At 47.9% G+C, this 16,073-nt stretch overlaps 1 protein-coding gene across 1 annotated transcript in view; it reads left to right on the top strand.

Annotated features, from left to right (window-relative positions):
- Positions 1-16,073, top strand: part of PARVB (parvin, beta) — a 179,319-nt gene that overhangs the window by 120,731 nt on the left and 42,515 nt on the right. The window contains exons 4-5 of the mRNA XM_006866841.1: positions 1,417-1,519; positions 13,824-13,964. Of these exons, the coding sequence (XP_006866903.1) occupies positions 1,417-1,519; positions 13,824-13,964 (244 nt within the window). The remainder of the gene's footprint in view (positions 1-1,416; positions 1,520-13,823; positions 13,965-16,073) is intronic.

Genomic DNA, 16,073 nt, shown 5'->3' with positions numbered 1-16,073 from the left:
TGATCTGAAATGTACAGAATGGGAGAGTCCAAAGGAACAGATTGTGGATGAGTGGTTGTCAGGGGCTGGAGGGGCATGGAGTGACTGGTAATCGGTCCTTGGAATTAGATGGATTCCCTAGGGGTCCTGGTGGCTCAAATGGTTTGTATTAGACTTAAAGAACTCCTAGTGTGGCGCTGTAGGTTAAGTGCTAGACTGCAATGTTGGTTTGGATCAAAAGGTCAGTGGTTCAGATCCACCAGCTGGTCCTCAGAAACCCTATGAGTCAGAAATAACATTAGCTTAAAGGTTGGTGATTTGAACCCGCCCAGTGGTACATGCTCCTGTGAAGGTGCTAAATGCCACCAGTTTGTAGACTTTTAATGGGTGGATTGCATGGTATTAAATTATATCTCAACAAAGCTTCTAGAATGAGGGAAGCTGGCCAATTCTCTTGGGATTTCAGTGAGTGGGTTTCTGCTTCAAGGAGTGGAACTCAGGCCAGAGGTTCTGATGTGGATCCACAGAGTGCTCGGGATGCCCTTTCTCATCTGTAAAATCGGACAGTGGTCAAGGTGGCGGGGATCAGTGAGGGTGGTGACAGTTTGGAGCCCAAGCTCAGGATCTGAGCCTCAGGTCTGTCCTGTTAGAGCTCCCAGGGGCCAGGAAGGGGCCAGGCAGGGCTAATGGCAGCGAGGGAGCCGTGGCAGCTTGTTGATGTGGTTTGCGACTTGTGCTGGATACTCGTGGGTCCCTGGTACAGCCAGACTCTGGTCCCTCTCTCCTCCAGGAACACAAGGAGGCAGGTGTTACCATCCCTATTCCTGTTCCCTCATGAAGCCCTGGTTGTACAACAGTTAAGCACTTACTGCTAATGGAAAGGTTAGCGGTTCAAACCCATCCTTCCAGTGGCTCCAAGGGAGAAAGCTCTGGTGTTATGATCCCATAAAGTTGACAGCCCAGAAAATCCTACGGGGGACGTTCTACTCTGTCACATGGGGTTGGAATCAACTCAATAGTAACCCAACAACAACAACAACAACTTACTGAAAGCAGCCCTGGTGGCACATTGATGAAGCACTAGGCTGTTAACTGAAAGATTGGTGGTTTGAACCCATCCATTGCCCCGTGGTAGAAAAGCCTGGTGATCTCCTCCCCCAGAAGGTTAGAGTCTAGAAAACCCTGGGGTCATTTTGAGTTGGGAGTGACTTGATGGCACCCAGTAACAACATCTACTCCCCTCACCTTATCCAAGTCCCTGTGTGGGAAAAGGCCTGAGTTCACTGCTGCAGCCATGCCCACTGCCCCTGGTGGGGAAACGGAGCAGCACAGGTCAGGAGAAGTCTCCCGTCATGCGGGGTCAGTGCCTGCACTCCCTCTGGTTCTGCCTGGTTGGCACGGTGCCCAGGGCAGAGCGTGACGCTTGTCTCTCCTCAGGTCCTCATTGACTGGATCAACGATGTCCTGGCAGAGGAGAGGATCATCGTGAAACAGCTGGATGAGGACCTGTATGATGGGCAGGTGCTGCAGAAACTTCTGGGTGAGTGGACACTCCGGGCAGGGATGGCCTGGGCGGGTCTGCTGCAGATGTCGCCCTAAGGTGCTCTCTGGGGTGCCGCAAATCTGTTTGTACATGTACACATACACACATAAACACACACACATACACACAAAGGAGGGGTGCCGGGGTGTGCAAATACATGTGTGTGTACATGTACACATATGCACACATGCAAATAAAAATGTACACACACACAAAGATGGACACCCAGGATACCACAAGTATGTGTCTGTATACACGCCCATACACATGTATACATACACATGTACACACAGAGACATATACACAACAAACATTTACGCATAAGCACGTAAGTATACACACAAAGAAGGAGTCCCAGTTGCTGCAAACATGTATGTATATGTGCACACACACATGCAGGTACACCCCCACACATACACATATACATAAGTGCACATGTATACACACATATGTATAAATATGCACATAAACACACAAAGAAGGAGTCCCGGAGTGATGCGAATTTTTTTATGTGTGTACAAGTACACAATACACACAAATATACACATATGTACACACGTGCATATAAGTATACACACACACGGAAGGAGTCCTGGGGTGTTACAAATGTGTACGTGTGTGTATACACATAACTCATATGTACATACACATGTGCACATATGCACAATAAATAAATATATACACAAACATATATATATATATATATATATATATATATATATACACAAACATAAACGCAAACATATACCCATAACACATAATAACACATACGTACACACATATACTCCCATACACATGTACATGCACAAGCATATATATACACTCTTGGTGGTGTGGTGAGTTGCATGTTTGGCTGCTAACCACAAAGTCAGCAGTTCAAATCCACCAGCTTCTCCTTAGAAGAAAGATGAGGCTTTCTGTTCCCATAAAGATTTGTAGCCTTCGGAAACCCTATACGGGGTTGTTGTTGTTGTTAAGTGCCGTTGAGTCGGTTCCGACCCATAGCGACCCTGTACAGGGTTTCCGAGGGTGTAAATCCTTACGGGAGTAGAAAGCCTCATCTTTCTCCCGCGGAGCGGCTGGTAGTTTCGAACCGCTGACCTTAAGGTTCGCAGCCCGATTCGTAACCACTACGCTACCAGAGCTCCTTCCTATACGGGGTTGCTGAGAGTCAAAACTGACTCAACAACACACCACAAAATACATAGGCACACATATATACCCATAGATAAACACACAGATATACATGTAAATACACACATACACATACAATACATATATGCACATAATCATATATATATATATATATATATATATATAGAGAGAGAGAGAGAGAGAGAGAGAGAGAGAGAGAGAGAGAGAGAGAGAGAGCGCTCTGGTAGCGTAGTGGTTACGTATCGGGCTGCGAACCGCAAGGTCAGCAGTTCGAAACTACCAGCTGTTCTGAGGGAGAAAGATGAGGCTTTTCTCCCGCAGCCTCGGAAACCCTGTACAGGGTCGCTATGAGTCGGAACCGACTCCACGACACATAACAACAGCAATATATATATATATATGGAATACCCACGTGGCACATCATTGTGGAGGATTACAGGGATCACGCAGGTCCAAAATCCGATCAACAGATGACAAGGTGACAGGCTGGAGAATACTGCAGACTTGAGTCTCAGGCTCCTCAGCTCAGGCCACAGAGGAGTCAGGTGAGAATTCTGTCAAAATACTTATGAGGGGCCTTCAAAGAATTCATGGAATAGTGCCATTATTGTTTAATTCCATTTTTTTCCACAAAATTTTGAAGCCCCTTTATATAGTCTGGAAATAGAACACACCCAGGGAAACTCCCTTTTTGCTCTTAAGAACGTCAATGGAATGATGATGTTATATTAGATTATGTTATAGAAGTTGATTGTATTACATTACCTTAGATGTAATACATTGTATTACATGACATTGACAGGACTTTGACATGACATTGACGCATTGACATGACATCGACACACACCAACATGAAATTGGCTCATTGACATGACATTGACATGGCATTAACGCATTGACATGACATTACAGGAGGACAATCCATTTTGCTTAAAGTCACTGATCTCAGCCCATGTAATTACTCCAGAACAAAATCTAGACGAGTGTTTAACCATAGCCTAGTCAAGCGGACACATAAAATGAGCCATTACCAATGTGCAGGCACATCTCTTGAGTCCATCTCCCTCAAGTCCAGGCTGTGGACTGTGGACGGCTCTGCTTTGCCTTATTTTTCTTTTTTGGGTGCTGCTGTGGGATGCACACACATGCCCAAGGGGAGTGGGGATGATGGGGCACGACCACAGAGCATGTTCCTCTGTGGGTCAGCTCCTGCCCTGCCGTGCCTTCTGTAAGTACCTGCAGACCTGTATAGTTCACCACAGAAACCAGATTGAACAAGGGGAGCAGGTCCAGCAAACATTCTGTCTGTGCACAAATTACCAAATCAATCATCACCCAGGATTCTCCTCAGGAAAGGCCTTTGTTGTCCAAATTGTCCAGCTGAGAAGCGTTTAGTGATTTCCCCAGGATTGAGAGGTGGATAACATTGCTTCCACTCATTAGTGCTTCATCAAATGTCTAGTGAGTGCTTGGTGCTGTGGATACAGTGATAGAGACCTTGTCCCTGCCCCTGAGACATTTGTGGAATTGTGGTAGTCCCTTCTCACTTCGGTTCTGATAGGGCCTTTAACTGTGCCACAGGCTCTGGGACGAGGAACCCCCCCCCCATGCTGGCCTGGGGATGAGAAGGGTCTCCCTGAGGAAGTAAGGACTAAGCTAACACTTGCCGAATGAATAAAGGGTTGCCACGCAGTGAACAGAAAGAGTGGGGCTCAGGGACAGGGCTGAGAATCATTTTCATTTTAATCACAGCTGATGTATGTGAGTTTTTACCGCTTGCCAATGCTGTTCCAAGCATGTTATCATGTGGCCTAGGGGATAAGGTCTCTGGAATAACCATGTAGGACCATGTCTGACTTCCCAAGGGGGAAAGAAAATCAAAGGCTGATTCCTATGAAGCAGAGGTCAGACATACCTCCACCCTACAACCTTCTTTATCCTATTCTGACACCAACTGTACCTCCCACAATGCTCTCTGCTTCACATCTGGGGTTGATAACCCAATGGCCACACAGAGCAATACTCACAATTATGGGCTTTATTAAGGAAGGAACAGGGTACAATCCAGGATCAAAATCAACGCAGGATGCAGCAGTTCTCCAGTCAGGAATGCCTGGTGTCTGCCAGACTCCAGGTACGCCTCACACTTGTCTTTGGCCTCTCAGCTCTGTGGTCATTTGGCCCCTGTCCTCCTCTAGCAAGTGCTATAAAGTTCTTTTAGCCAGTCTGTGAATGCCCAAAGGGCACCTTCTCACAGACAACCTCCTGCCCATAGGTACTCAGCTTTACTCAGTCCATGGGCCTGGAGCCCAAAGCTGCTGTCTCCCCATGTCCTCGCCTCGGCTCTCGCTGTTTCTCTAGGTAGGGATTTTATGCGCTTCCTTCTTGATGGTCCTGGGCTCTTCCTTCTCTGCTTCTGAGATGAGATGGCTCCTTTTAAACCTAGCTGGAGGGAAAAACCAACCAGCCCCATAGTGGCTTTAGAGTCTTGTGGTTAGAAATCCGGCTGCTAACCTCAAGGTTGGCAGTTCGAAACTACCAGCTGTTCCACCGGAGAAAGATGAGGCTTTCTGCTCCCGTAAAGATTTACAGCCTCAAAAACCCTGTGCAGGGTTGCTATGAGTAGGAACCAACTCCGTGGTATTTAACAACAACAAATACCATATTTGCATGGTCCCACCCAGTCATTTGGAGTCCTGGTGTGGTGCTGTGGGCTAATGCGTCAGACTGCAAAGTCTAATGGATTCTATCACATTAGTTGGAGCTTACCAGTCACTCCCTGGGTGAAAGATGAGACTTTCTGCTCCAGCAAACGTTTAAAGCCTCAAAAGCTCTATACAGGGTCACTAGGAGTTAGAAGCAAGTCTACGGCACTTAACTACAACAACAAAGGCTGTTGGAGGAACCTGGTAGTGCTGAGGGTTATGTACTGGGTTACTAACCAAAAGGTGGCAGTTCAAACCCACCAGCTGCTCTGTGGGAGATTGACAGCCTCGGAAACACTTTGTAAGGAGTGCTGGTGGCACTGTGGGTTAGGCATTGAGCTGCTAACCATGAGGCTGGCAGTTCAAATCCATCAACCATTCCATAGGAGAGAGATGAGTCTGCTCCCTTAAAGATTCACAGTGTCAGAAGCAGGGTCACTATCAGTCAGAATATATTCGATGTCAGTGGGTTGTGGTTTTTTTTTTGGTCGCTATGACTTAGAACCCACCAGGCAGCAACTAATAGTAACATCTCCATTTTCTCCATAACAGCATCTAGACTAGTGTTTGACCCAACAGCTGGAAACCACAGCCTAGTCGAGCGGATGCATGATATTAACCACTACAGATGTGAAGGCGCTGCTCTGAGCCCCTCTCCCTCTGTGGCTATCTCCCAGGCCCGGACTGCAAGCTGCAGGACCATCTGCATCATCTTAGGGCTCCGCTATGGGGTATACATACATGCCCAAGGGGGGAAGGGCCAATGTGGTCTCGCTCTATGCTTACCGAGTGCTCCACCTGCTTTTCCACAGCAGGTCCTGGCAAACGGCAGAGTTGGCCAGAATGCTCAGAATCCCAAACTTGTCCCCAAATGTCTCATTGTTGTTTCGTCTGTTTTGATCCAGGACCCAATACAAGACCACACTTTACATTTAAAAAAAATAATTTTCTTTTTCTTGATTCTAGAAAAACCTCCTTCCTCTGCCCCTCATTCTCTTTCAATCTTTGCTGATATTTTTTGGCAAGTCCAGGACTTAGAAGGTTTGAGAGTCTAGACGTGTCTGATTGCTTTCTTCTCATGATTCGATTCTGGTGGAACATTTTTGATGAGAATATTAGAGCTGGTGGTGTATCAGGAACAATGGTGGCTCAGGAGGTTAAGCACTGGGCTGCTAACCAGCAGGTGGGCAGTCCAAACCTACCAGCCACACCCCAGGAGAACGATGAGACAGTCTGTTCCCATAAGACGTGCAGCCTCGAAAACTCTAGGCAGGGTTGCACACTGTCCTGTAGGGTTGACTTAAGTCAGAATTCACTTGAAAGCAGTCGGTTTTTGGTTTGGTGAAATCTGGTCTTCTCGGTACCTCCTATCAGAGGGCACTGTCCTGGTGCCTTGTCCCTGCATTGGTGACAACAGACAGCACTTGGCATCACAGTGGTATCCAAGGGAAAGGCGCTGCTGAAACTCTGGCGGAGGGATTGGAGGAAGGATTCAGTGCCCCTCATACCGCAGGGACCCTGTGATCACTGGGTGACTGTTCCTGGGTGGCTTCCTGGGCCTTCATTTCCATTCACGCTCCGTCCTGTCCTCACAGACCACCCTGGGAAGTTGCTCCTTGGGGATTGGGTCAGACCGGGATGGGGGATCCACTGTAACGGGAAGGATGACTTAAGGGCCTGGATGGCTGAGCTGATGGACATGTTGGCTTTGGGGTGTTGTTGCAGGATACAAGTGTGTGTGGAGTGCTGAGTCAGGGCCTTGGCACTGGGGGAGGGGGGAGCTGTTTAGAGGAGAGAGATACTGGGGAATTAGACAAGAGGGCTGGGGGCTGGGGGCCTGGGAGCATCCGGGTACAGGGTCTGCAGCTACATGGATTCTTGTTGGTTCCTGTTCTCCAGATCGGGGTCCTCACACAAGACTCCTACAGCCCCCGTAATCTTGGACTAGAACCTGCCGGGGCCAGGGAGACACGTCAAACTCACTCTCAGACCCGCAATCCTGGACCACACAGTCTTGTCCTCAGAAGGCAGGCGCTCAGAGGGAAAGGATTTGAGTTTGTCTTGGTCATTCATTCATTCCATTCATTCATTCGTTTGGTTGGCTCTGAGCCAGCTGTGCTTCCTGGCCCTGGAGACACAGGGGAGTGAGAGGGGAGAAAGATGGGAGAAAAAAAGTATTATGGGGTGTTCGACCCAAACCACAAAGTGATGCTGTCAGAGAGCAACAGGTGTGAGGAGGGACATGGCAGAGGTAAACGGGGAGAGGGGTTGGGCAGCTGGGTGAGTGTGGGGAACGTTCTGGGCCAGGGCTCTGAAGGGAGGTTGCTAAGTAGCAGCAACAGGGACCTGGCCATGGCTGGAGGGCAGTGAGGGAGGGACAGAGTGGTGAGATCACGCTGGGAAGGCACGAGGTCAGATGATGTCCTGCCTGGTGGGCAGTGCCTTTCATTCTAAGTGACAGGAAGCTGCTGGGGATTTGAGTAGGGCTTCATTTTGATTGTAGGAGATTTTAGAAGGTCACTTGGCCTGACTGTTTAGAGTTGATGAGGAGGGGGTGAGAGATGGGAGCTGAGAAAGCCGAAAGCCGGTGGAACTGAGGGAGGGGGTCAGACTAGGTGGACGAGTGGACATAGGAGATGTCGGGAGGACTCATGGTTGCTGATGACCAGGCTCATGCCCACTGGGGAAGGTGCATCGAGAGTGGGGGCAGGGAGTTTGGGGTTCGAAGGCTGAGATTTCATCGCATTAGAATTGGCTACGGAGGAGGGATGAATCTGGAGACCAGGGGAGGGGTTCAGGCTGCCTCGTAAGCGCAGAACTAGGTGGCTCGGAGATGGGACCGTAGGAATCACCTGGAGAGAATGTTCCAGATTCATTATCTGGCTGAATGCCCGATGGCCGAGAATGAGCATCTCTATTTGGCTACATTTGCAATCACCATCTCAGTATGAGGTTCTGCGGTCTAAGGATAAATCTGAGATTCTCTCACAATCGTTCAATCCTTGTGATAGTTATTACTAGTTGCTGGATGTGACTCTCAGTGGGGACCCCATGTGTGCAGAGTGGAACTGCTTTGTAAGGATTTTCAAGACTGTGACCTTTTAGAATTAGATCACCATCTCTAGATGGGTTCAAACTAATTAGTCAGATGTTTGGCTGTTTGCACCACCGAGGGACTGCTGGCTTATAATGACCACCACCTTATGACTGAGAATGTTCTGATTGGAGCACTGGTGCCTGATGTTGCTGTGGGTGCATTGTTGGCGGGGGGTGACCCTTGAGATCATCACACTGAGTGTTGGTGATGACAGACCCTCACCTCCACCTGAGAAGGGTGCAGGGATGTACCGCCCTTTGGGAGACCCTATCTGTAAGATTTCTGCTGCTGGGTCTTCGGCTTCCTTTCCTCTCTAAGAGAAACTGGTTAAAGTAAAGATGTGGCACCTCTTCAACTCTTGAACTTGAAGATTTGGCTGTTGGTGATGATTGCCAACCCCTGCCCACCTTTTTTCTTTGAAACATATTGTCATCTTTATCTAGTGCTGCTAACAGAAATGCCTTTAACAACCAGAATTTCATTCTCTCATGGTTTAAGAAGCTAAAAGTCAGAATACAGAGCACTAGCTCTGGAGAAAGGGCCTTGTTTGCTTTCAGCAGTCCTTAGAGATAGCCGTGTGTCTCAGCATCGATTTTCCTCTGGATCTAAGAGCAGGGACCCCAGGTCCAAAGGATGTACTCCACTTCCAACTCTTCCCTCTTGATGGTAGTAGCTTCTCAGCTCTGCTTGCCTGCTGAATCTCTTTTATATTTCAAAAGAGATTGACTCAAGGTGAAACATAGCCTTGTAGATTGCGTCTGACCTCTGTAGCATCAGGGAAATCAGGATTTACAACACAGGATAATTGTATCAGATCATAGCTGCTTAGAAACATGGGGAGTGCTACATCTTATTAGCGCTCATCATGGGGAATTATTGTTGTTAAGTGCCAAGTCGGTTCTGACTCATAACCTGTGTAGGGTTTCTGAGGAGCAGCTGGTGGGTTTAGCCACCAACTTCATGGTCAGCCATCCAGTGCTTATTTGTAGGACCACACCAGGACTCTCCATGGGCTGGCCCAATCAAGTGGACACAAAATCTTAACTACCACACACATATATAATGTAAAGTTTGTCATTTCAACTGTTTTTAAGTGCACAATACAATTCAGTGGCATTAATTACATTCACCATCATCACTGTTTTGTTTCCAAACTTTTCATCACCCCCAAACAGAAACACTCTCAGAACCACCATGCCCATTAAACACTGCCTTTCACCGTCCCTTCTGTCTAGCCCCTGAATGCATTTGCTTCTTCTATATATTCCTCTTTATATCCTATATAGAGTCCTGGTATGGCACTGTGGGTTAATGCACTGGACTGCAAAGTCAGTTTGAATCTCAAGGTTGGTGGTTCAAGCTCACCAGCCGCTCCTTGAAAACCGTATACAGGGTTGCTATGGGTTGGAATTGACTCAACGGTGCTTAACAACAACATATATTCAATATAAGTTTAATCAGATACTGTCTGTCACAGACAATGTTGTACTTCAAGATAAATTTTGAAATGTTCTTTTTGATGATGAATGCGACATCATTCCTCTTCAATCTGTCATTTCTGGCACAGTAGACCATGTGATTGACAGATTCAAAATGGTCAAGACCAGTCCATTTCAGCTCATTAATTCTTATGAGAGATCCATCTTTATGTGTTTCGGTTCATTTGTGACAGCTTCCAATTTTCCTAGATTTATACTTTGTACATTCCATATTCTGATTATTAGTGATGTGTACAGCTGTTTCTCTTCATTTTGAGTTGTGTGTCATCAAATGAAGGTCCCATGGGCTTTACTCCATTCACATCATCAGGGTCAACTCTACTTTAAGGGGGCAGCTCTTCCCCAGTCTTATTTTGAGTACCTTCCAACCTGAGGTGCTCATCTTCTGGCATGATATCCATATATTCTGGTGTTTTTCATCATGTTTCAGTATTCTGGTGCTATCCGACAGTGTTAACTGTTATTCATAACGTTTTCAATGGCTAAACATTAAGAATTAGTCCATCACTCCTCCTTCCTAGTCTGTCTTAGTCTGGTAGCTCATCTGAAACCTGGCCACCATGGGTGACCTTACTAGTATTTTAAATACCAGTGGCATAGCTTCTAGAACCACAGCAGCATGCAAGCCACCACAGTACAACACACTGATGGACGCGTGGTGACCTGAAGAAGATACTTCCTGGTCACTTACATTTTTTATCTCTAATTTTTTTTTTTAATGTGTTGGTGACTTCACCATGCTCCTTAAGGTAACTGGTTGCTAAGCCTTAGATCTATCATAGAGCTCTAGAACTGGTTCTCAGAGCCACAGGTGGGGCTCTAAAATGGAACCTGAATCTCTGCCTATTTCCCTGTAAACAGCATCAGCATCTCCCCTGGTGCCGACAGAGGGCGCCTTGTAGCAGGAATCACATCCTTTTGGTTCCTTCTTCAGCTGATGTAGACTGGCTTTAAAGATACCTATCCATGAATTCCTGCTAGGCTGGTTCTGCCGTCTGTGCGCTACGCCAAGAGACTGACTTTGGTTCAGGCAGCCTTTCCCCGTCTGGGAGAAGCTGCTATTTCATCTTGTTTGAATGTCTCGAATAAATACTTGATAAGGAATTCTATAATCTGTTGTATGTCAAGTGGTTTGACACATTACTTTGTCTGAGTGAAAAAAGAACAATGGAAAGACTATTCAGATATTAATAGAACATGACAATGCAGTGCCTGGTCATATTAATGATGCTGTTACACTGAGAAGATGTGATAGTTAGTCATGTGATCACACGAGTTCACCCCAGGGATGCCAGAAATGATGCTGATATAGGTGTTTGGATTCTCAGCTTTCCAAAGGCAGGACCAGACCCAAATAGGAGATTTGGGATGCATGCCAAGGCCAAAGCCAACTGCTTTACATCTGTAGAGAGGTCCTGAGTAGTCAGCTGAGAAAGATCAGCCGTGAGTGGGGAGGAACCGGGACAGGATGGGGGCGAAGGTGTTTCATGGATGTGGGAGGGAGAAAGATGTAAACAGTGAGAATACACTTCAGACTCAGCCACGTGGACGCCCACTGGATGCACAATGGACTCCTCTTCTTGAGAAGAGATTCGGGAAGCAGCTGCCTCACCCTTGGAAACCTTACAAGACTTTAGTGGGTGTGGCTTTCCTGTGCTTAGGAGGTGCCCTCAAGGTAGCCCGTACAAGGACAGTAAGAGTGGGCAGCCTTACTTCCAGGTCAGCTGTGGTCCTGTTTGAACTCAAGGACAACCCTCTCCATGCAAAACTCGGGCTCTCCTCATGTGTTAACAACCTCACCTCTGCGGCTGTCAGCCCCATTTGCTTGCTGCTCTAACCTGCTGCTAGGAATTGGCCCCCACCCATCCTCTGCTTCCTTTCACATTAGGAAGACAGGGATTCTGGTTGCGGGAAATGTGGAGCTGATCTGCAGAGCCTCCTGTTGGCAGGCAAAGTCATTGTTGTTATTAAGTGCCCTCGAATTAATTCTGAATCACAGTGACCCTATAGAGGGTTTCTGAGGAGTGGCTGGTGAGCTTGAGGTTCAAACCGACCTTATAGTCCAGCACATTAACCCACAGCGCTACACCCTGCCAGTACCCAATTCTCCCTGATGTGAGGCATCCCCGACACCCTGTCTGATAAAAAATGTCCACAGCCACCCCGCAGAGTAGATAGGCAGTGAGTTTAAGATGGGAAGTGAGTGTAAATCAAGAGTAGTGACGCAGCGTGGTAGAGAAAGCGTGCTGTTGGTGTTAGTGCTGTTGGTCGATTCGAACTCGTGGCGACCCTGTATAGGGTTTCCAAGCAGTGGCTGGGGAGTTTGAACCACTGACTTTGTGGTCCAGGGCATTATCCCGCAGTGCCACACCAGGACTCCAGAAAAAGGCTTTTGTTGTTGTTGTGAAGTGCCATTGAGTCGGTTCCGACCCATAGTGACCCAGTATAGGGTTTCCAAGGAGCAGCTGGTGAGCTTGAACCACCGACCTTGCTGTTCAAATGACTTTGTAGTTTGATGTATTAGCCCACAGCGCCACACCGGGACTCCTAGAGACAGGTTAGTAATTGCTTATTAACTATCTTGTAAGGAAATGAATGAATGAATGTCTACCTCGAACCCAGCCAGCACTGTGGGATAATTCTGTTGTCCTGAAAAGATTATCAAGAAACCTGGTGGTACGGTGGGTGAAGCGATGGTGTGCTAGCCACAGGTCTGAGGTTCAAGCCCACCAGCTGCTCTGTGCGAGAACAATGAAACATTCTGCTCGTATAAAGTGTTAGAGCCTCAGAAACCCTGGAGAAGATTTCTCCTCTGTCCTATGGGGTTACTGTCAGTCAGAGCTCACTGACTGTGGGTGAGGAGAGAGGATATCAAAACCCTTGTCTTTGTTCTCACTGAGGGATGGGAATGGTGTTTGCAGGAGTCTCCAATAAAATGCTCTGCACAGAACGTGGCTGGGCATCACTTCAGAAATGGAAGCCCTGTTTGCCATCAGGCACCCATCCGGTCCGCAGGTACTGACTGCACCTTCACCATATTTATGTTGGGCTTGGTCATCATCGATTTGACTGTTTTCCAGAAGGGTGAGATCCGCAAACACCCAGCTCTGAGGGTGACTGAAGAGGATGGGCACCTGGGGTCTGCAACCCTGCTGCCCTTTAGATGTCGTGGGGTCAATGCCGGGGCGGCTGGAATCTCCCGTCACCTGCTCCATTCTGCCCCAGAGATTGCAGCGCTTGCTACTGGGCGAGAGTTTTCATAATTGAATCTCAAGTGGATGTGACAATCTCTCCTGGGTCTTTCTAGATTGCTTCCTGCTCTCATTCCTGGTAATAAGATTGTTGCCGAGTATCTGGGAATATCTAATCATCCTTCTTATTGCCATGTCAAAGTGTTAGAGAAACAAAAATAGAGGCATCTGTGCAAGAAACAACCAGCTACCTGTAGGGCCTTGTTATTTATCAAAGGCTTCTGGGAAGCCATGAACACAGCTTCTGCTACCTCCCCAAGGCCCAGCCCCGTCCCCACTAAGGTGCCCTCCATGCCACCCAAAGGGACCTAGAATTGTGTTTTCCATTTTATGCATAGAACGTTCATGTTTTATCCTTAAACACCCCCCCTCCCCCCTGTATTTACCCTGGAGTCATATTCTAAGGAAGACAAAAGACCTGAAAGCTCAGAGCTGCTTGACCCAACATCTTGGAACCCCACTTCTGTGCATTGTAACTTTCTCTATGTTGGGGGCCCAGGTGTCAGAGTAGAGAGCACATCACAACCAGCATGCATCTCAGCCCTGAGTCCCCCCAGCTTTCTTTCACACCCTGACTGCTTTTGTCATTTGCAGAGAAACTGGCGGACTGCAAGTTGAATGTGGCCGAGGTGACCCAATCAGAAATTGGGCAGAAACAGAAGTTACACACAGTTCTGGAGACCGTGCACGACCTGCTACGGCCCCACGGATGGCCACTCCGATGGAACGTGGACTGTGAGTAGCCGTCTTGTTAATGTTTGGCGCTGCCATTTGTCATTCCATTTTAAATTTCGTTTGGCCACCTTGCGATGTGGAAGACAGCGTCGAAGATGCAAGGCCAAGGGCACCATTGTAGGGCTCGTGAATGAGGGATGCTCTGCTTTTCCTCGGCTTCAGATGAGAGAAGACTGGTTAGTTGTGTGGCTGAAGAGCAATGTGGCCAACTCACCACAAGGTCAGTGGTTGAAACCCATCAGCTGCTCCTCAGAAATCGTATACGTGTTGCTATGTGTCGGAACCAACGCAATGGCACTTACCAACAACATGAGCATTCTAGGGTTAATAGGGAAAACTCTACAGACTGAGCACCTAGAAGAACAGAAAGGCATTGTCTCACAGCTCTGGAGGCGGGAGGTCCAGGCTCAGGCTGTGGGCAGGGCTGTCCTGTCTCTAAAAGTCGTAGGGAAAGGTTCCCCTCTTTCTCTTCCGCCTTCTCGTGTCCCCAGCTGTTCGTGGCTTGTGGCTGTGACATCCCACCACCATCAGCTGACTGTCTTCCCTCTGTGTGTCTCTCGTCTTTTTTAAGAACACCACTCAGACTGGATTAGAACCAGTAGTGTAGTGGTTACGAGTCGGGCTGCCAATCTCAATGTCAGCAGTTCAAAACTGCCAGTGATTCCGCAGGAGAAAGATGAGGCATTCTGCTCCTGTAAAGATTTACAGCCTCAGAGACCCTGTGCAGGGTCACTATGAGTCAGAACTGATGTCACGGTACTTAACAACAACAACAACAACATATCCAGTATGACCTCATGCTGACCCATATGGGATAATGCATTGGAATGCAAGGTTGGTGGTTCAAACCCACTAGCCACTCCTCGGAAACCCTAAACAGGGTCGCTATGAATCCGAGCTGACTCAGAGGCTCTTAACAACACCAGCAGCTTTGAAGACTTTCTTTCCAAACAAGGCCATGTTCACAGACTTCAGCTTATCTTTTCAGAGGGCACACTCAATCCACAACAGGTTTTATGGCAGAGAAAGCTCTACGGGTTGTTGGAATTGGCTCAACCCCAAATGCCAAGGGCCCCAAGACCTAATGAGCTAATTTACATCATACCCCACTAAAGCAGGATCTGGGATTAATTCATGCTGTCTGCTGGCTGGATGGTGTATCAGCATGAAGAGAAGACAATATCATGGAATTTCCAGCCAAGGAGGGAACCTGAAAGGGGCACACACAAATGAAGAGAAGCTGGAACATTCTCTGTCCTGTCTGCCCTTCTCCCCATAAAGGATGCCACCCCACTGCCCCATCCTTCTTGCTGGACAGTTGTTATTGTTTTTATGTGCCATCAAGTCAGTTCCGGCTCACAGTGACCCTGTATAGGGTTCCTGAGGAACCTTTGTTTTCTGTCTGGAAGCTTCTGTGGTTTGACGAAATGAACCCCAAATTGTAGGACCCTGGTGGTACCTCAATCCTTAGCCCCCAGTTTCTTGGCACCGTGACCTTGTATAGCCCCAAACCCACCTCGTGGTTGTCCGGGCAATGGAGGGCTTTGTCAACCAGAACCAAGTTCTGAGCGCAAGGACCACACCTTGGTCCAAGTGCTGAGGGGTGGTGTGGGGGGGAGGTGGGTGATGGCAATCAATGAGTGAGCTAAGCAGGAGTCAACTCCTGGTCATCACTTCCCCATGAGAGCCGCGGCTGATTGCAGGGCAGGGAGAGCATCTTACTTGCTGAGGATAATGATGGAACATTACTCTGACGGCTAAGTGGCCCTGGTGACCCATTTTCAAGGTCTTTTCCCATCTCTTGCGCTCGTTTCCCTGCTCACTCCTCTTCCTTTTAAAAGTTGGGGATGTCTTGGTTTAGGGAGCAGTGAGCTTCTATCAAGGAGGAAGGAAAGAAACGGGGGTGATGTTTGCACCGTATGAACGTGATCAATGTGACTGAGTGGTCCGCGTAAAAGTGACTGAGTTTGGTTGATAAATATATCATATATTGAATCCTGGTGTGGCATTGGTGGATAAACACTGGACTGTTAACCGCAAGGTCAGCGGTTCAAATCCACCAGCACTCCTTGGAAACCTTCTACAGGTCGCTATGAGTCAGAACCAACT

Source organism: Chrysochloris asiatica, unplaced genomic scaffold (assembly GCF_000296735.1).
Source record: "Chrysochloris asiatica unplaced genomic scaffold, ChrAsi1.0 scaffold00097, whole genome shotgun sequence".
Lineage (NCBI taxonomy): Eukaryota > Metazoa > Chordata > Mammalia > Afrosoricida > Chrysochloridae > Chrysochloris > Chrysochloris asiatica.
Note: the sequence above shows the minus strand (reverse complement) of the source record. Positions and strands in the feature narration are given on the sequence as shown.